The sequence below is a fragment of the Rana temporaria genome, chromosome 3, assembly GCF_905171775.1.
Source record: "Rana temporaria chromosome 3, aRanTem1.1, whole genome shotgun sequence".
Classification (NCBI taxonomy): Eukaryota; Metazoa; Chordata; class Amphibia; order Anura; family Ranidae; genus Rana; species Rana temporaria.
Window position 1 is genome coordinate 406,269,895 of NC_053491.1, and position 20,622 is coordinate 406,290,516.

The following is a 20,622-nucleotide window of genomic DNA, read 5'->3' on the forward strand; positions in this document are numbered from 1 at the left end:
GTGGCTGGAGGAAGAGACTGGCGTAATGCTGTAGTGCGCCCATTGACCGGCAGAGGGAGGTATCTAGAGTTAGGGACTGTCTCTGAGTCAGGAAGTGTGAGAGGGGCCAACGTGAGACGGGAGCAGCAGAGTGGAGGGTGAGTATGGACAGGGGAGTGTAGCAGAATGGAGGGTGAGTGTGTACAGGGGAGTGTTGTGGAGGGCGAGTGTGGACAGGGAGTGTTGCAGAGTGGAGGGCGAGCGTGGACAGGGGAGCGGAGCGTAGCGGAGTGGAGGGCGAGCGTGGACAGGGGTGCGTAGCGTAGTGGAGGGCGAGCGTGGACAGGGGTGCGTAGCGGAGTGGAGGGCGAGCGTGGACAGGGGAGCGTAGCGTAGTGGAGGGCGAGCGTGGACAGGGGTGCGTAGCGGAGTGGAGGGCGAGCGTGGACAGGGGTGCGTAGCGGAGTGCGAGCGTGGACAGGGGTGCGTAGCGGAGTGGAGGGCGAGCGTGGACAGGGGTGCGTAGCAGAGTGGAGGGCGAGCGTGGACAGGGGTGCGTAGCGGAGTGGAGGGCGAGCGTGGACAAGGGAGCGTAGCGGAGTGGAGGGCGAGCGTGGACAGGGGAGCGTAGCGGAGTGGAGGGCGAGCGTGGACAGGGGAGCGTAGCGGAGTGGAGGGCGAGCGTGGACAGGGGTGCGTAGCGGAGTGGAGGGCGAGCGTGGACAGGGGTGCGTAGCGGAGTGGAGGGCGAGCGTGGACAGGGGTGCGTAGCGGAGCGGAGGGCGAGCGTGGACAGGGGTGCGTAGCGGAGCGGAGGGCGAGCGTGGACAGGGGTGCGTAGCGGAGTGGAGGGCGAGCGTGGACAGGGGTGCGTAGCGGAGTGGAGGGCGAGCGTGGACAGGGGTGCGTAGCGGAGTGGAGGGCGAGCGTGGACAGGGGTGCGTAGCGGAGTGGAGGGCGAGCGTGGACAGGGGTGCGTAGCGGAGTGGAGGGCGAGCGTGGACAGGGGTGCGTAGCAGAGTGGAGGGCGAGCGTGGACAGGGGTGCGTAGCAGAGTGGAGGGCGAGCGTGGACAGGGGTGCGTAGCAGAGTGGAGGGCGAGCGTGGACAGGGGTGCGTAGCAGAGTGGAGGGCGAGCGTGGACAGGGGTGCGTAGCAGAGTGGAGGGCGAGCGTGGACAGGGGTGCGTAGCAGAGTGGAGCGCGAGCGTAGACAGGGGTGCGTAGCAGAGTGGAGGGCGAGCGTGGACAGGGGTGCGTAGCAGAGGGCGAGCGTGGACAGGGGTGCGTAGCAGAGGGCGAGCGTGGACAGGGGTGCGTAGCAGAGTGGAGGGCGAGCGTGGACAGGGGAGCGTAGCAGAGTGGAGGGCGAGCGTGGACAGGGGAGCGTAGCAGAGTGGAGGGCGAGCGAGGACAGGGGAGCGTAGCAGAGTGGAGGGCGAGCGTGGACAGGGGAGCGTAGCAGAGTGGAGGGCGAGCGTGGACAGGGGAGCGTAGCAGAGTGGAGGGCGAGCGTGGACAGGGGAGCGTAGCAGAGTGGAGGGCGAGCGTGGACAGGGGAGCGTAGCAGAGTGGAGGGCGAGCGTGGCAGAGTGGAGGGCGAGCGTGGACAGGGGAGCGTAGCAGAGTGGAGGGCGAGCGTGGACAGGGGTGCGTAGCAGAGTGGAGGGCGAGCGTGGACAGGGGTGCGTAGCAGAGTGGAGGGCGAGCGTGGACAGGGGAGCGTAGCAGAGTGGAGGGCGAGCGTGGACAGGGGTGCGTAGCAGAGTGGAGCGCGAGCGTGGACAGGGGTGCGTAGCAGAGTGGAGGGCGAGCGTGGACAGGGGTGCGTAGCAGAGTGGAGGGCGAGCGTGGACAGGGGTGCGTAGCAGAGTGGAGGGCGAGCGTGGACAGGGGTGCGTAGCAGAGGGCGAGCGTGGACAGGGGTGCGTAGCAGAGTGGAGGGCGAGCGTGGACAGGGGTGCGTAGCAGAGTGGAGGGCGAGCGTGGACAGGGGTGCGTAGCAGAGTGGAGGGCGAGCGTGGACAGGGGTGCGTAGCAGAGGGCGAGCGTGGACAGGGGTGCGTAGCAGAGGGCGAGCGTGGACAGGGGTGCGTAGCGGAGTGGAGGGCGAGCGTGGACAGGGGTGCGTAGCAGAGTGGAGGGCGAGCGTGGACAGGGGTGCGTAGCGGAGTGGAGGGCGAGCGTGGACAAGGGAGCGTAGCGGAGTGGAGGGCGAGCGTGGACAGGGGAGCGTAGCGGAGTGGAGGGCGAGCGTGGACAGGGGAGCGTAGCGGAGTGGAGGGCGAGCGTGGACAGGGGAGCGTAGCGGAGTGGAGGGCGAGCGTGGACAGGGGTGCGTAGCGGAGTGGAGGGCGAGCGTGGACAGGGGTGCGTAGCGGAGTGGAGGGCGAGCGTGGACAGGGGTGCGTAGCGGAGTGGAGGGCGAGCGTGGACAGGGGAGCGTAGCAGAGTGGAGGGCGAGCGTGGACAGGGGAGCGTAGCAGAGTGGAGGGCGAGCGTGGACAGGGGAGCGTAGCAGAGTGGAGGGCGAGCGTGGACAGGGGAGCGTAGCAGAGTGGAGGGCGAGCGTGGACAGGGGTGCGTAGCAGAGTGGAGGGCGAGCGTGGACAGGGGAGCGTAGCAGAGTGGAGGGCGAGCGTGGACAGGGGTGCGTAGCAGAGTGGAGCGCGAGCGTGGACAGGGGTGCGTAGCAGAGTGGAGGGCGAGCGTGGACAGGGGTGCGTAGCAGAGTGGAGGGCGAGCGTGGACAGGGGTGCGTAGCAGAGGGCGAGCGTGGACAGGGGTGCGTAGCAGAGGGCGAGCGTGGACAGGGGAGCGTAGCAGAGTGGAGGGCGAGCGCGGACAGGGGAGCGTAGCAGAGTGGAGGGCGAGCGCGGACAGGGGAGCGTAGCAGAGTGGAGGGCGAGCGCGGACAGGGGAGCGTAGCAGAGTGAAGGGCGAGCGCGGACAGGGGAGCGTAGCAGAGTGGAGGGCGAGCGCGGACAGGGGAGCGTAGCAGAGTGGAGGGCGAGCGCGGACAGGGGAGCGTAGCAGAGTGGAGGGCGAGCGCGGACAGGGGAGCGTAGCAGAGTGGAGGGCGAGCGTGGACAGGGGTGCGTAGCAGAGTGGGGTGTGCATAAAATGTGTAATGCTGAAGCATATTTTAGCCTGTCATTGATTTGGATTTGCTGCTAGCAGTAGGATGCAGGTAGGTTGATCCACACATCTTGGAGAATTAAGTGCAGATCCTCTGTGGATGTAGACTGCATCAAATCCTTCTGTCTCTTCATGTAATCCCAGACCGACCCGATGGTGTTGAGTTCGGGGCTCTGTGCTTTCCAACCCAACACTTCCAGGTAGTGTTACGTTTGTCAACGAAAACATTTTCACCCGCTGCCCTTTTACATTGACGTATACTAAATAAAAAGTGAACCCACATTTTGGTCCACCGACGAAAACGATGACAAAAATCAATTCCATTTTTGTTAACGAAACGAAAATATGAGGGGGGATTACCCTCGCAAACTTCTGGTTTGTATGTAGCTCCGCCTGTGTAGAGCCCGTGAGTGCTTCCTCTCCCAGCAAGCAAGTTCATAGCATGGTTACTACTTGGCAGTCAGCACTGTGCAGCATTACAGACCTCCTCAGATCACTGTCCAGAGAAGCACTGTGCATTACAGGCCTCCCAAAGATTGTCCTGACTCGTGACCATCCAGAGCAGAGCACTGTGAGTGTGTATATTACAGGCCTCCCCTCAGACCACCATCCAGAGCACTGTGCATTATAGGCCATCCCTCAGACCACAATCCAGAGCACTGTGCAGCATAACAGGCCTCAGGCCACCGTCCAGAGCACTTTGCCTTAGAAACTTTTCTGACCACCGTCACAAAGCACTGTTCATTACAGGCATCTTTAGATCACCGTCCAGAGCACTGTGTGCATTACAAGCCTCCTTCTACCATCCAGAGCACTGTGTGCATTACAAGCCTCCTTATACCATCCAGAGCACTGTGTGCTTTACAAGCCTCCTCATACCATCCAGAGCACTGTGTGCATTACAAGCCTCCTCGTACCATCCAGAGTACTGTGTGCATTACAAGCCTCCTCGTACCATCCAGAGTACTGTGTGCATTACAAGCCTCCTCGTACCATCCAGAGCACTGTGTGCATTACAAGCCTCCTCGTACCATCCAGAGCACTGTGTGCATTACAAGCCTCCTCGTACCATCCAGAGTACTGTGTGCATTACAAGCCTCCTCGTACCATCCAGAGTACTGTGTGCATTACAAGCCTCCTCGTACCATCCAGAGTACTGTGTGCATTACAAGCCTCCTCGTACCATCCAGAGTACTGTGTGCATTACAAGCCTCCTCATACCATCCAGAGTACTGTGTGCATTACAAGCCTCCTCATACCATCCAGAGTACTGTGTGCATTACAAGCCTCCTCATACCATCCAGAGCACTGTGTGCATTACAAGCCTCCTCATACCATCCAGAGCACTGTGTGCATTACAAGCCTCCTCGTACCACCCAGAGTACTGTGTGCATTACAAGCCTCCTCATACCACCCAGAGTACTGTGTGCATTACAAGCCTCCTCATACCATCCAGACTACTGTGTGCAATGCATTACAGGGCTCTTCATCAGACTGTCCACGTCCAGAGCACTGTGTGCATTACAGACCTACTCAGACCACCGTCCAGAGCACTGTGCAGCATTAAAGGCTCCTCAAACCATCCAGAATGGCTAAATCTGTCTCTGAGTTTTGTTTAAACTATAATTTCATAAATAATAACATATTAGATTTTTTTTTTTACTCCAGGAGTATGAGAAACGCTTAAAGCGGGAGTTCACCCATACATTTTTTTTTACCCTTAGATTGATGCGCATTTTGTCTAGGGGAATGGGCTAGTTGTTTTAAAATCCGAGCAGTACTTACCGCTGTAGAGAGCGATCTTCTCCGCCGCTTCCGGGTATGCGTCTTCGGGACTGGGCGTTCCTTCCTGATTGACAGGCTTCCGACGGTCGCATTCATCGCGTCACAAGTAGCCGAAAGAAGCCGAACGTCGGTGCGGCTCTATACTGCGCCTGCGCACTGACGTTTGGCTACTTTCGGAAAATCGTGACGCGATGGATGCGACCGTCGGAAGCCTTTCGGAAGACTGTCAATCAAAATAGGAACGCCCAGTCCCGCAGCCCATACCCGGAAGCGGCGGAGAAGATGTACCTCTAAAAAGGTAAGTACAGCTTCGATTTTAAATAAACTAGCCGATTCCCCTAGACTAAATGAGCATCAATCTAAGGTTAAAAATAGCAATTTCCCAGTGAACCTCCACTTTAAATAATGCATTACAATTTAACTAAACCCATTCAATTTTGGGCAACTAAAATGTACTGGAGATTTTAGTTGACTAAATACGACTAAAACGAAAACAATTGCAGATGACTAAACCTAAAATGTAATTTTAGTCAACAGACTAAATCGAAATTTGATCCCAAAATGAACACTGGTTCCAGAACTTCTTGTTATTCGCTTACACTGAAGCTAGTTCTTAAAGGGATTGTAAAGGTTCGTGTTTTTTCACCTTAATGCATTAAAGTGGAAAAACACCTTGCATTGTCCGGCCCTCCAGTGCCCCCGTTTTACTTACCGGAGTCCCGAATTTCCGTGGGCGCAATCCCGCGTCGCTCTCTCCACTACTTCTCGGCTCTTCATTTGCTAGATTGATAGCGCAGCCATTGGCTCCCGCTGCTGTAAATCAAATCCAATGATGCGGGAGGCGGGGCCGAGTCATACAATCGGCGGCTATGGACGAATGTATGTCACAGGAGCATGCCCGCAAGGTAACCCCCTCAAGAGAGCTTCCCTGAGGGGGTTAGCTATCGCGGGGAGGAGCCAAGAGAGCTGCCGTGGGACCCCAAAACAGGAGGATCAGGGCCACTCTGTGCAAAACGGACTGCACAGTGGAGGTAAGTATGACATGTTTGTTTAAAAAAAAAAAAGTGAACCTTTAGCCTAGGTTCACACTGCTGCGAATTCAAAATCGCGGTAAAATGCGCGATTTTACCGCGATTTCGCGGTCGATTTCGGCCGCAATTTAATGTAAATCGCGTGCCATTGCCGACAATTGCCGCCGATTTGAGATGCGATTTGACATGTCAAATCGCATCTCAAATCGTTCCAAATCGTACCCAGTGTGAACCAGGGCTTAGTGTCACTTTAATGACATTGACTGCAGGTTTGGGGATATTATCTTGTTGCAGAATACAATTGGGGCCAATCACACTCCTCTGTTTTCATGCATAACACGTGGAAACAAGTCTATGCGACTCAACTCTGCACAAAAACATAGGAACTGGGGTGCAGAAAAGTGGCAGCAGGTGCTTTGGACTGATGAGTGGAAATCTGAAATATTTGGCTGTAGCAGGAGGCAGTTTGCTTGCTGGAGAGCTGTACAATGAGTGTCTGCAGGCAACAATGAAGCATAGTGGAGAGGCGTCTTGTAAGTTTGGGGCTGTATTTCTGCAAATGGAGTTGGAAATTTGGTCAGGATCAATGGTGTCCTCAATGCTGAGAAATACAGACGGATACTTTTCCATCATGCCATACCATCAGGAATGTGTGTGATTGGCCCCAAATTTATTGTGCAGAATGACCACGACCCCAAACATACAGCCAATTACATTAGGAATTATCTTGGTGTAAAGAAGAACAAGGAGTCCTGGAAGGGATGGTTTGGCCCCCACAGAGCCCTGATCTCAACATCATTGAGCCTGTCTGGGATTGTATGAAGTGACCGGTGGCTTTGAGACGATTTGTGGAACAACCTACCTGCTGAGTTCCTTCAAAAACTGTATTTGAGTGTAAAAAAAAGGCAAGTGACCTCACTCTAAGTCCCACAGCCCACTTTTTTTTAGTATTTGAGTGTATCTAGAAGAATTGGTGATGTTTTGAAGGCAAAGGGTGGTCACACCAAATTTTGATTTATTTTCTGTTTTTTTTACTTTTCATTTTGTTAATAAACTATTAAAGCGGAGCTCCACCCTCCACCTCCACTCCCACGAATCTGAACCCTGCCCCCCTCCGGTGTCACATTTGACACCTTTCAGGGGGGTGCAGAATCCTGTTTTTAAAGACAGGTATTTGCACCCACTTCCAGCCACACAGTTTGCGGGCAGGACGTCACTTCCTGGTTCCCTCACCGTGGATGGAGGGGGGAGCAGCAGAGTGACGAGCGATCGCTCGTCCTCTGCTGCGGACGGTGCTGGACTCCAGGACAGGTAAGTGTGCCGAAATTAAAAGTCAGCAGCTGCAGTATTTGTAGCTGCTGGCTTTTAATATTTTTTTTTTCAGCGGACATCCGCTTTAACACTTCTATTTTTAAAAGCATCTGTAAATTACAGCATTTTTTCAAGCCTGTCTAAAACTTTTACACAGTACTGTATAGTAATAAATATTTACAAAGCGTCAAAATATTAGTCATGTGTTGTATAGTGCCACCTTACCTTTCACAGGTGTGATTTAGGATGAAGGACACACTGACCCTGCTGGCTCGAGTTACTGCCCACCCTGACTCCCACTGCTGGTTCCTAGCATGGAATCCATCTGGAACTCTCCTGGCTTCCTGTGGTGGGGATAAAATTATCCGTATCTGGGGCAAAGAAGGTGAGTGTGTTTTGTCTATGAGTAATGGAAGTATATTCTACTTTTTTTTTTTATACAGACAAATGCATGTAATACGCTGCATTTACCTATCCAGACTGGCTTTGATTGTTATTGTGTTTTTTTCTTTTTTTTTTTTTTCCTACACAAATCATTTTGCTTTTTGTTGTGCAGATGGTAACTGGGTATGCAAATCAGTCCTTGGTGATGGGCACCAGCGCACTGTAAGAAAAGTGTCGTGGTCACCTTGTGGTAACTACCTTGCTTCTGCCAGCTTTGATGCCACCACCTGCATCTGGATAAAGAAGAAAGAGGAGTTTGAGGTGGGCAAACATTTGGGTTAAACAAAAGGGACCATAAGTATCTGATTAAAAGGTTTGTTGTCTGGTTTAAATATTGCTTACTTTACCATTCTAGGTTGTTACAACCCTTGAGGGGCATGAAAATGAGGTCAAATCTGTGGCCTGGGCACCTTCAGGAAATCTTCTGGCCACATGTAGCCGTGACAAGAGTGTCTGGGTGTGGGAAGGTGAGCCTGTTTGAACCGTAGGGTTGTTCTGTACCGGTAATTTATTTGCCGATGAATGCAACCTGTTAATGTGGTGACAAAAAAGTGCTTCAAAAACTGTTTCTTGGAAGACTTCTTTCAAATATTAAACCAGAACTCTGGGCAGAACATTATCAGCTGGCAGTATTGGCGCTGTCACATCTTGGTGCAATGTGCTGCTTGTTTCTATCCCCGCTGTGAGAAATCCAAGGTGCATTATTTGAATCCTAGCTTGAATCTCTCTGACATCCGTTTTTGGTAAGACCGGTGGCCGCTATGCTTTGTATCTCTCTGGCCAACGGTCTTTTCTCTGCCCTGCTGGTGTTCTTTATAGTGAGCAAACATGTAATTTCGTCACTGCTCACTGTAGTGGGCGCACTTGGTAGTGCTAGACTCCTGATCTGTGCATAGCAAATACAGCCCTCAGCTTTAACTCTGCCCTCCCACCTCTGTCCCCTCCAGTTCTTTGTACTCTCAGGATAACAGATACAGCTATTAGCGCTAACTCCACCCTCCACTCCACCCCTAGTTCACTTCACACGCTGACTAATTTCCTGCATTTCCCTTTGCATTGTGGGAAATATAGTCCCCATTCCCTACTCGGATGTGATGTAGAGCGAGAGAAAGTCCTCCTCCCGGGACCACGAGTAGGGGTGCAACGGATCAAAAAACTCACGGATCGGATCGATCCTCGGATCAGGAGTCACGGATCGGATCAGCAAAAAAAACAAATTCACTTTTCATCGGTCCAAAAAAATAAAATAACATTTTATTTATATATATATATATATATATATATATATTCACAGACACTTTATAGTCATTGTCAGAACTGGGGGGAAATAACATGCAGTAGTAGTAAATAATCTTGCTGTAAAAACAGCAAGATTGTACTTTTAACAAGTCCTGTCCTAACAGCCTCTTTAATCCACCCTTGTGAATTGCTACTGTGCTCTTTTTTTTTTCCCCTCCTCTAAACCAGTGCTTCACTAACATTCCCTCTCCAAGTCTGCTTGCTAGAGCCCAGTGCACAGCGTGACATGCCTCCCCGGGGAGGCAGGGAGGCGTGTCACGCTGGGCTCTGGCAAGCAGACTGGGTGGAGCAAGATGGCCGCCGCTCCAGAGCTAGGCCGAAGCCGGGGACTTTCCTAGGCCTAGGCTCCGGAGCGCTCCGCGGATCGCGTGGTGTGCCGATCCGAAACGGGGTGACCTGTTCGGATCACGGATCGGTGACGATCCGTTGCACCCCTAACCACGAGTGAGCACTTTTTTCCTAAGAAAATATGACATCACTGGGGCTGAAGCTCCTGGATTACAAAAAAAAGTCAGGCACTGTCATTTAAACTGTGTCAGCAGTTCTAGAGAATTTAGCCCTGGTTCACACCAGTGCGGCTTTGAAATTGCGCAAATTCAAAGCCGCACATCAGTGCGATTTGCACTGCCAATTTCATTGCGGCTTGTGACTTAATGTAACAGAAGTCTATGCAAGTCGCAATTAAATCAGTAAAAAGGAGTGCACGAATCGTTTTCGTAATTGCTTCATCATGAGTCGTGGCGATATGAAGGTTTCCATTGCCGTAAATGGGGTACGACTTGTCATGTGATTTGGAACTATCAGATCGCATGACCAGTCACCGTTGTGAACGGGGGGCTAAGGGAGAGCATCGGTAATCCTAAAATAGTTTGATCCTGGAGTTCTATTTTAAAATGTATTATTAGTTTGGTGGGTTTCATAGTGTATAGCTTCAGAAATACAGTGAGTCTGTGTAACTCTGTGGCTGCACTAGACATGCAGCCATCTTTAAGGTACTGCATGCTATTGTGCATATGGGGGTTTCCCAGGGAGAATTATAATGTTGCATGCACAAATATTTAGTCAACATGGCTATGTAGACAGCGATATGTTCTCCGGTTTTATTTTGTCATTTAGACAGTTCATTAAAGCAGAGTTCCACCCAAAAGTGGAACTTCCACTTTAAGCACTCCTCACCCCCTTAAATGCCACATTTGGCATGTCATTTTTTTGGGGGGAGAGTGGGGGCTTCGTTAGGAGTGGGACTTCCTGTCCCACTTCCTACTTTCACCTAGGGGCCGCCTAGGCGACGACTCCTCTGCACCTAGGCGGTCCCACCCTTTAGGAGATCGCCTGTCCACTCCAGGAACACAGCACGAATCGTGCATGCGCAGTGCGTGCCTGGCCGTGAAGCCGAAAGCTGTTACGGCCGGTTGCCCAGAGTGTGAATGGAGGAGCGACGCTCCGTGCGGCCGCATTGTTGGACCGTGGAACAGGTAAGTGTCTGTTTATTAAAAGTCAGCAGCTATACTTTTTGTAGCTGCTGACTTTTAATAAACATTGAAAGGCTGGAACTCCGCTTTAAAGATGGCTGTATGAGTATGGCGCAGTACAATATACTTAAAAGGTCCCACATATTAACCTTCAAAGAGGTTGTCAACCCTCGCTTTTTCACCTTGATGCATTCTATGCATTAAGGTGAAAAACCTTCTGTGCTGCAGCAGCCCCCAAAAAGCCCTTTTTTGTTTTTTTTTCTTGCCTGAACCCGATTGTCCTAGCGACGAGCACAGCAGCTCCAGCCGCTGTCTCGAGTCCTCATTGGATAGATTGATAGCAGCAGGAGCCATTGGCTCCCACTGCTGTCAATCAAATCCAGGGACATGGGAGGGCGGGGGGGGAGTCCTGCTGTCTGTGTGTAAATAGCCGCAGCAGCAGGATTCGGGAGCGCGCCCTCTAGAGTGCCCCCATGGAAATCGGCTTTCCGTGGGGGGCACTCGATGAAGAGGAGGAGGCGGTAGCGCCACCGGGGGATCCTAGAAAAGGAGGATCAGGGCCACTCTGTGCAAAATCGCTGCACTGAGGAGGTAAGTATATACGCTGATGTGTTTGTACTGAATGGGGGAAAAAAAGATAATGCTGGAGAGGGCCAAATTCCTCTCACTTCTGCATAGAAAAAAATCATCTTCCAGATTTTTGGTTTCTATGTAGAATTAAGTCTGATTTTGCACTCTCGAGCTTTAGTAAATAAACCACATTGTATCTTTTCTCTTTCATCTTGCTAGAGGAGAAATGTGTAAAGAAATAATTGTGTGGGGTAAAGCATAAAGGAAAAATGGCTAGATCAGGGTTTGGGTTGTATCTGGGTCAGTGTCAGAGTTTTAGGCTAGGTTCACAAGGCTAGGATCCGATTTCGATAGATTTTCAGTGCAAACTTGACAACTGCATTTGTAGGAGGGCAGTTGCATGGTAATAAACCTGTGACCTACTATCGGGTACACCTCAGACCTTTTGATTGGTCAGATCATTTCTGTCAACACCCTCCTCATGGACCAAACAAGAGGAGCTACATCAGCAGTCCAGGAGCTTTTTTTTATTTAATATCAAACAAGGCACAATGGATAAGATCAATGAGGGCCACTGACCCATCGTAAGCTCATTGATTGGACTCTACTGAATGTACAGAACCGTGTGTCTGTTAAATGTTTGCTTTTGGGCTTTAAAGTTGCTTTATTATATTGTGGCTCACCAATTCTTTTCTTTTTCTTTTTTCCAAGAAGTCAGCTTACCAATGCTTAGATGTGATTGCTATATTGGTTTCCTTTTTTTTTTTACACTTTCTTTGTTCTATTTTTATCTGGTGAACCAGCCAGAAAGTTAGCTCTCCAGCAGAATATATCAGTTTACATGGATGAGACAAACCACTTAAGACTAGCAGAGTGATTTCAATGATCAGCTTTTATTTATTCATGCAAAAAATGTATCACAAAAGGGAAAAACCTGTTGTAACTGATTATAAAATGTGATCTGGAGCTTGGCTTCAATTTGTTAGTGTATCTAAATCTGCTAATTTACATTTACCTTACCCTCCCCCCAGAATGACCCTGTTGCTGTACCCTGTGCCTCCTGTTCTCATTCCTTCAAAGTTATCAGATGATTTGTTTTCAGCTCTATGTACGTTGGTCTTAAACTTTATTTGTTTCCTCCAGTGGATGAAGAAGAGGAATATGAGTGTGTCAGTGTTCTTAATTCACACACACAGGATGTGAAGCATGTGGTGTGGCACCCCAATCAGGAGGTGAGTGATAAAGTCTAGAGCGGGGATCGCCAAACTACTGCCCTCTGTTGAGAAACTACACATCCCATGAGGCATTGTAACACACTGACAATCGCAGACATGACTAGGCATGGTGGGAATTGTAGTTCCTGAACAACTGGAGGGACGTCGTTTGGAGACCCTGGGCTAGAGTATGATTATTTCCAGATGCTTTTTGTATTCCTGTTCAGCTACTTTGAGCGTTCTCAATAAATTTCTTATTTCCATAAAGTTCCAATGTACTTGGTAATTAATGCTGATGACGGTTAAGGTTGCATCTTTACTATTGGGGTTCAAGTAGAAAGATCTGAAATATTGTACTTTCCAAAGCAACAGCAACAAAACTTGTTCTAGCAGAGTGTGTGTGTTGTGCAGATTATACAAAACGAAAGCGGGCATCTCATTTCCTCTTGTCTTCCCCAGCTCCTAGCTTCTGCCAGCTATGATGACACAGTTAAGTTGTATCGAGAGGAGGAGGATGACTGGGTCTGTTGTGCCACCCTGGAAGGTCACACATCTACAGTTTGGAGCTTGGCTTTTGATCAGAGCGGAGAGCAGCTGGCAACCTGCAGTGATGATAAAACTTTGCGCATATGGAGGCAGATTAAGGCTGAAGAGGAGCCAGGTAAGTCTCTTAGTACAGAAAAAGTATTTTGGAGACTTGTATGCCTACAGGTAACATTATAAAGAGCTAAGCTTGTTGTATGTTACACTGGGAACTAATTATAGTTGGCAGAAACAGAACATAGATTTTAGCTATACTGATAGAAAGTAGTGCTCCTAAACTTCAGCAAAGTTGTAAACCGGTTAAAGTCATTTTAAACCTTTACATTTAAAAAAACAAAACAAACAAACATGTTATACTTGCCTGCCCCGCGTAATGGTTTTGCACAGAGCAGCCCGCAAAGTGTTCTGGGGTCCCCTGCCAGTGCTTCTAGCTCCTCAATCATTCTGAGTGCCCCAAGGCATTTGCTAGAAGGGGGATACTCGTGCAGGCTCACTTCCAAGCCCCGCTGCCTGTGTCCATAGATGCAGACAGCTGGGCTTTACCCTGCCCCTGCACGGTTTAGGAGATATTTACAATGTTCCCGAACAATGTCTACTGCACATGCGCACTTTAGAAAGGGCATGCTGTTTTTAGAGGGGGGGGGTCACCCTGTGACTGGCGGCTCCCGCATGGGAGTGACATCGCTCGACTCCGGCCAGTCACAGAGTTGGAGTCCGCGGCCCCCGGAAGGAAGAAGGCTGAAGATGGACGCTTCCAGCCAGCAAGGACATTGCAGGCTTTGGTTTCAGGTAAGTGACACATATAATGGGCTATTATGCGTTGCCTTTGCAGGGAAATAAAAAGGAAGTAAAACCCATCAGGGTTTGCTTCCTCTTTAAAAAGGCCCACATAGCCATTGAATCATAACTATCATATGATCACATCCAGGGCCAGATTAAGAACATCATGGGCCTGGTGCTGAGGATTTTGGTGGGGCCTTTTAGGCTGCATTCACACCTCCGCGACAAGTAACGCCGCGTACGCGGCGTATTTTGCCGCGAATAGTGTAACTTTTTTTTTACAAACCCTTCCTATTGCTTTGTATGGCCGAACGCCAATGCCGCCTGAAAAAAAGGGTCCGGGACTTTTTTTCATGCCACAGGTGTACGGCGTCTATGAGATGTGAACCATCTCATAGACAGCAATGGGAATTCTCCCCTCCAGCGGCACGAGTGGCCGGCGTCGGGCGTTTTGTCGCGGAGGTGTGAATGGGGTGTAATAAATAATAAATAAATGCGTGGGAATGACATGAACGCAGCCCAGCCAAGGCAAGTGACCAAAGGCACAGAACCCAGAAGGAAGACCGGGTGAAGATGGAAGCGCCCGGGCCCCGCCTGATTCATCGCAGCACTGGAGGGCTCAGTCTGAAAATGTAAGTGTACCCTAATGTGCCAATATGCTGTGCATACTTGTACGTTGTGGCATAACCTACCCCAGGGCCTCTAAAAAGTAGTAATGTCAGGAAAGTTTACTACCGCTTTATTATCACAGGATCCCAGGAGCCTCTCATGGGGCCCCCTACTGACCCAGTGGACGGTGGCCCTTGGGCAGTGCCTAAGTGCACAGTTGCCAACATTTAAAATATATTTTTAGGGCCACTTTTTTATATAAGTGCTATATTTAGAGTAGCTGAGATCCCCGATGTTCCTCTATACATCATAGTAGTAATCACAAAATTAAAGGAGTACTAATAATGGGGCAGAACAAATATGAGAACTGATATTTCCTTTAGTTGAACTAACAAAAGTGTGTCCATTCTAGAGCTGGTAACATTGAGGATATTCAGTATAATTTTAAAGAACTGTTTTTGTGGGTAAGCGACATAGGGGAGGAGTATGGACGGTATATAAGTGGGAAGTATGTGCAGGTGAGGTAGAGGAATGTGGAGGGTCTAACAGTGGGCACTATGTACAGGAGAGGAGTACAAAGGGTACGGAAAAAAGCACTATGTACAGGAGAGGAGTGTGAAGGGTATGACAATGGGCAGTATGTACAGGAAGAGTGAGGGGGTATGACAGAGGGTAGTACGTACCAGAGAGAAGTGTGGAGGGTATGATGGGGCAGTATGTACAGGAGAGGAGTGTGGAGGGTATGACAGTGGGCAGTATGTACAGGAGAGGAATGTAGACGGTATGATAGTGGGCTCTATGTATAGGAGAGGAGTGTGGAGGGTATGACAGTGAACACTATGTATAGGAGAGGAGTGTGGAGGGTATGACAGTGGGCACTATGTATAGGAGAGGAGTGTGGAGGGTATGACAGTGAGCAGTATGTACAGGAGAGGAGTGTGGAGGGTGCGACAGTGGGCACTAAGTACAGGAGAGAAGTGTATGACAGCAGGCACTATGTACAGGAGAGGAGTGTGAAGGGTATGACAGTGGGCGCTATGTATAGGAGAGGAGGGTGGAGGGTATGACAGTGGGCACTATGTACAGGAGAGGAGTGTGTAGGGTATGACAGTGGGTACTATGTATAGGAGAGAAGTGTGGAGAGTATGACAGTGGGCACTATGTACAGGAGAGGAGTGTGGAGAGTATGACAGTGAGCACTATGTACAGGAGAGGAGTGTGGAGAGTATGACAGTGAGCACTATGTACAGGAGAGGAGTGTGTAGGGTATGACAGTGGGTACTATGTATAGGAGAGAAGTGTGGAGAGTATGACAGTGGGCACTATGTACAGGAGTGGAAGGATATTTAGGGACTGAGTAGTGGTTAAGCGGGTCATACATGGATTGAAATTACGCCAATTATGCAGAGACCAGCCATAGTCAATCTATGTATGGGCTAGCTGGTTTTACACAAGTCAATCTATTAATCAACTTGAGTACAACCAGCCTGTTTTTTTTTCTTAAAACAATCAGTGCTGCCAGCTAAAGTTAGCAACACTGATCATTGTACGCACTGGCAGAACACAATAACACTGCAGGAGTGATTCCCCATCCACAGGTCAGCAGGTGAGAGGGTATGTGGGGACAGGCTGGGGAGAGATACTAGTCAGTGGCTGGGTAGGCACTGGTAGTATCAGAGCCAGATACACACAGGTTACATACGCCACGATCGTTAGAGCGAGAACAATAATTCTAGTACTAGACCTCCTCTGTAACTCTAAACATGTAACCTAAAAAAATGTAAAGCATCGCTTAGGATACCAAAAAAAATTGTGCTAACTTGACTAACTAACTGTTTTTTTAATGAATGAAACATTTTTTTCCAAAAAAAGATGTTTGAAAAATTGCTGCGCAAATACCGTGCTAGAGCTGCACAATTAATCGTTAAAAAAAAATTGTGATCTCGATTCAACCCCCCTGATGATCTTCAATGCAGAGTTTGCTGATTCTTTCATATAACAAGTGGAGAGACTTTCAGCTGTCAAAAGAAAATATCTGGGCAGTCTGCCAAGTTTTTAACAGGAAACATTGTAACTGACACTTCCTTGTTGGATCAAAGGGATACACTTCTGTGTGTAAAGAACAAATCTGGGCAGTCTGCAAAGTTTGTAAACAAAATGAAACATTGTAACTAACTAACATTGTAACTAAATTTAACCACTTAAAGTCCAACACTTGTTTCTTAAGTTAGAAAGCAATATTATTTGCTAGAAAATTACTTGGAACCGCCAAACATTATATATATTTTAGCAGAGACTCTAGGGAATACAATGGCTATTGCTGCAATATGTTATGTCACACTGCATTTGCCCACTTCAATGAATAATAAAAACCATAAAAACAATACAGTGAAGTTAGCCAATTTTTTTTTTGTTTGTTTTAATGTGAAAGATGATGTTACGCCGCAACAATCGTGAGAGAATCGTGATCTATCTTCTAAGCAAAAAAATTGCAATTCTCATTTTAGCCAGAATCGTGCAGCTCTGTACCCTGCAACATAAAAAGTGCAAAGACCACTATCTCAGGAACCATAAATGATAGCCGTCCCATATTTTAACCAGTTGTGGGGTAGCTCTTCCCATGCCTACCCCCAAATGTGGGGTTTCTGTGACCTCTGGTCATCGAGCTACAACCCCCCAAATTCGATCTTAAAAAAAAAAAAATTCTTAAAAAAAAAAAATAATAATTCTTAAAAAAAAAAAAAAAAAAAAATTTTTTTTTTTTTTTTTTTTTGGCAAATGGGCCTATCTTGAGAAAGGGGCCTGGAGCTGCAGCTCCATCAGCCCCATTGTTAATCCGGCCCTGATCACATCATATTCCTTAAAAGGGGGGGGGGCTTACTTCCCCTCCACTAATGCAAGGCTATAGTCCCTAGAGCAAACAAAATAACAATCTCAGGGGTTGCTTCCATAAGGCTGTAATGCAAGCCTTGGCCGCATTTAAGAGATGGACCAATACTGAATTTTTATATTTAGGGATATCTGAGAGATGAAGATATTTGGCTGGGTCTCTACCCAAGTGATACTCCATAAGCTGTTTTATATTTCTCACTTTGGGCCAAAACCCCTCCAATATTCTGGCAAGACCAAAAGATATGCAACATGGTAAAAAAATTTTACTCACTTCCATCTGGCCATTTCTAGGCAGATTCTGTAATCTGCCTAGTTCCTGGTCCTATCTGGTTCAACTTCCTGTCCCAAGACGCCATTGCCTCCTGGGAAATTATGACACTCATTTCCCAGGAGTCTCTGTGCATTACTGTGTCTAACAATCACCCAGCATGCACCTCTCCCTGAAAACCAGGAAGAAAAAGGAACTGGGCTTCACATGCCCACACAAGTGTTTGCAATAATTTCTGGAACTATTGGGGAGCTATTAATGTTTTAGGGACTATTTAATGTGATTTAATTTTAGCTTGCAAAAAATTATGCCTGGAATCCCACTTTAACCACTTAAGGACCGCCTCCTGCACATATACGTCAGCAGAATGGCACAGCTGGGCACATGTACGTACAGGTACGTCCTGTACATGTACCCAGCCGTGGGTGCGCTCTCGCGACCCGGTCCGAAGCTCCGTGACCGCGGGACCCACGGACCCAATCGCCGCTGGGGTCCCGCGATCGCTCCCCGGAGCTGAAGAATGGGCAGAGCCGCGTGTAAACACGGCTTCCCCGTCCTTCACTGTGGCGGCTGCATCGATCGTGTCATCCCTTTTTATAGGGGGACACAATCGATTACGTCACTCCTACAGTCACACCCCCCTACAGTTGTAAACACACACTAGGTGAAACATAACCCCTTCAGCGCCCCCTGTGGTTAACTCCCAAACTGCAACTGTCATTTCCACAGTAAACAATGCATTTTTTGCTGTAAAAATGACAATGGTCCCAAAAATGTGTCAAAATTGTCCGCCATAATGTCGCAGTCACGAAAAAAATCTCTGATCGCCGCCATTAGTAGTAAAAAAAAAATAAAAAATTAATAAAAATGCAATAAAACTATCCCCTATTTTGTAAACGCTCTAAATTTTGCGCAAACCAACCGATAAACGCTTATTGCGATTTTTTTTTTTTTACCAAAAATAGGTAGAAGAATATGTATCGGCCTAAACTGAGGAAAAAATTTTTTTTATATATATTTTTGGGGGATATTTATTATAGCAAAAAGTAAAAAATATTGATTTTTTTTTCAAAATTGTCAATCTATTTTTGTTTATAGCGCAAAAAATAAAAACCGCAGAGGTGATCAAATACCACCAAAAGAAAGCTCTGTTTGTGGGGAAAAAAGGACGCCAATTTTGTTTGGGAGCCACGTTGTACGACCGCGCAATTGTCAGTTAAAGTGACGCAATGTGAAATCGCAAAAAGGAGCAAGGTCTTTTAGCTGCATTTTGGTCCGGGTCTTAAGTGGTTAAGTGTAGTCTATTCAACCAGTTCAGGGCTGCAAAATAGGAAAGATGTGCATTAACCTGAACCTGCTTGTGACTCCATCCTCCTAACCTAAATGTATAACATCTCAATTTCTGGGGAATCGCCTCTTTACATATTTTTGCAGGGGTTTTACTAATTGCTTTTCTGTTTTGTGAATTATTTTTTTTCTCATTGTTTTCCCTGTAGGTGGAAGTAAAAAAGATTCAAGCTGGAAGTGTGTATGCACACTGACAGGGTACCACACGAGGACAATCTATGACGTTAGTTGGTAAGCCTCCTAAAACGGGTCCTATAACCGAGATGTTTAATACTTTTTTTTTGGTTCTGAACATTTTCATTCTTTGTACCATACAGGAGTCATCTGACTGGTTCTCTTGCCTCAGCTTGTGGAGATGATGCCATCCGGATATTTGAAGAAGACCCAGGCTCTGATCCCATGCAGCCAAATTTTTCTCTTACAGCCCACATGCCACGAGCCCACGCTCAGGATGTCAACTGCGTAGCATGGCATCCCAAGGAGCCTGGGCTTTTGGCATCCTGTAGTGATGATGGAGATATGGCATTCTGGCAGTACCAGCGGCCAGAATAACTGACAATCATGTTTAGGTGACTAATTATTTCAAACACATTAGCTAAGATGCAGCATACAGTTGCTCTGCCTTAATAAGCATTTCCTCTTGGCAATCATTTGAATTATGACTACTCTATGTGGTGCAATTTTCAACATCTAGCATGTTAAATGTAACACATTCCTCATGAAAACTGAAACGGCCCAGAATAAAACCGCTGTATGTTTTCAGAGTCCCTCCTTTTGGGAGCAGTAATGCAAAACACAACTCCTACTTTCCAGAAGCAGAATGAAGAGGTCTTGCTGAATCACTCTGCTGCAGCCGTGCCATATGGTCAGCATTGGCTAAGTAGTTGGCTTACATGTTGTCACCTGTGTCCAAATGTTTTTGCTTTTATAGCAGTACATGGAGAAGTCAGAGGAGAGCTGTTCATCACATAATCCAGTGTTTCTCAATTCCAGTCCTCAGGCCCCCCCCAACAGGTCAGGTTTTCAGGATTTCCATTATTTTGCACAGGTGATTTGATCAGTTTCACTGCCTTAGTAATCACCACAGCCTTTTCATCTGAGGGAAATCCTGAAAACCTGACCTGTTGGGGGGGCCTGAGGACTGGAATTGAGAAACACTGACATAATCGCCTTCCCCAGGCTTCCTTAAAGTAGGAAGAAACCATGAGAAATTTCTGCTCTGGTTGGAGTAAAGCAGGACTTAATCTGTTGTGGGTTTTGCTGATCTTTAATAGAAATCCTAGGAGGTTGGTAAGCTTATTATCTCTCTTAAGTAATGGATTTGTTCAGAAAAAAAAAGTCTATTACAGTTTGCTGTTTTAATATTAAATATTTACCCCGTAAGCTGCTGCCAAATGTCCTTTTTTTTTTCTAAAACCAGGTGTCTTTGGGGTACAGATTGACTCACTGGAAAGGCAGCTCCCCTAATTCTATTGGCGCAGAGGTTTAGTATTGCATAAACAGTGCAGTATCAAGGAAAGAAGTTATTTTATTAGGATCAGAGTTGGTGAACTACTCCAAATACAGCTTGTGTGTTAACCCCTTGGCGCTGAGCGTATGCAAATATGTGGCCTCACGGCACTGGACTTTTTTCTGTGGGGGCTGCATATTTGTGTATCTATCTGTATTGGTGCTGGGAGCATGCCATGCTTCAGGCTCAGAGACTGGGGGTCTCACCGAGAACCCCAAGCCCTGTACCAACAATTGCACACTATTGTTTCTGGTCTGTACTACAGATACAAAACAACATACACATATGTTGTATCGCTGAAGGAACATAATTTTTATTTTGGATTGTTCTTTGGTGGAAGGTTATGGTAGTAGCAAGAAATAAACAGCTAAATTTACAAACACATTTTTATACTATTTTGGGCCATTTTTTCCTTTGATAATAAAAGAAAA

General features: G+C 48.0%; 1 protein-coding gene across 1 annotated transcript; it reads left to right on the forward strand.

Moving 5' to 3' along the window:
- The first annotated feature begins 28 nt into the window (after positions 1-28).
- CIAO1 (cytosolic iron-sulfur assembly component 1) lies at positions 29-20,064 on the forward strand. Its single transcript, XM_040345932.1, has 9 exons — positions 29-137; positions 7,478-7,628; positions 7,800-7,948; positions 8,043-8,154; positions 12,172-12,260; positions 12,702-12,903; positions 18,831-18,912; positions 18,999-19,649; positions 19,844-20,064. The coding sequence occupies exons 2-8, from the start codon at positions 7,490-7,492 to the stop codon at positions 19,231-19,233; spliced, it is 1,008 nt and encodes a 335-aa protein (XP_040201866.1). The 5' UTR covers positions 29-137; positions 7,478-7,489; the 3' UTR covers positions 19,234-19,649; positions 19,844-20,064.
- The last annotated feature ends 558 nt before the right edge of the window (positions 20,065-20,622 follow it).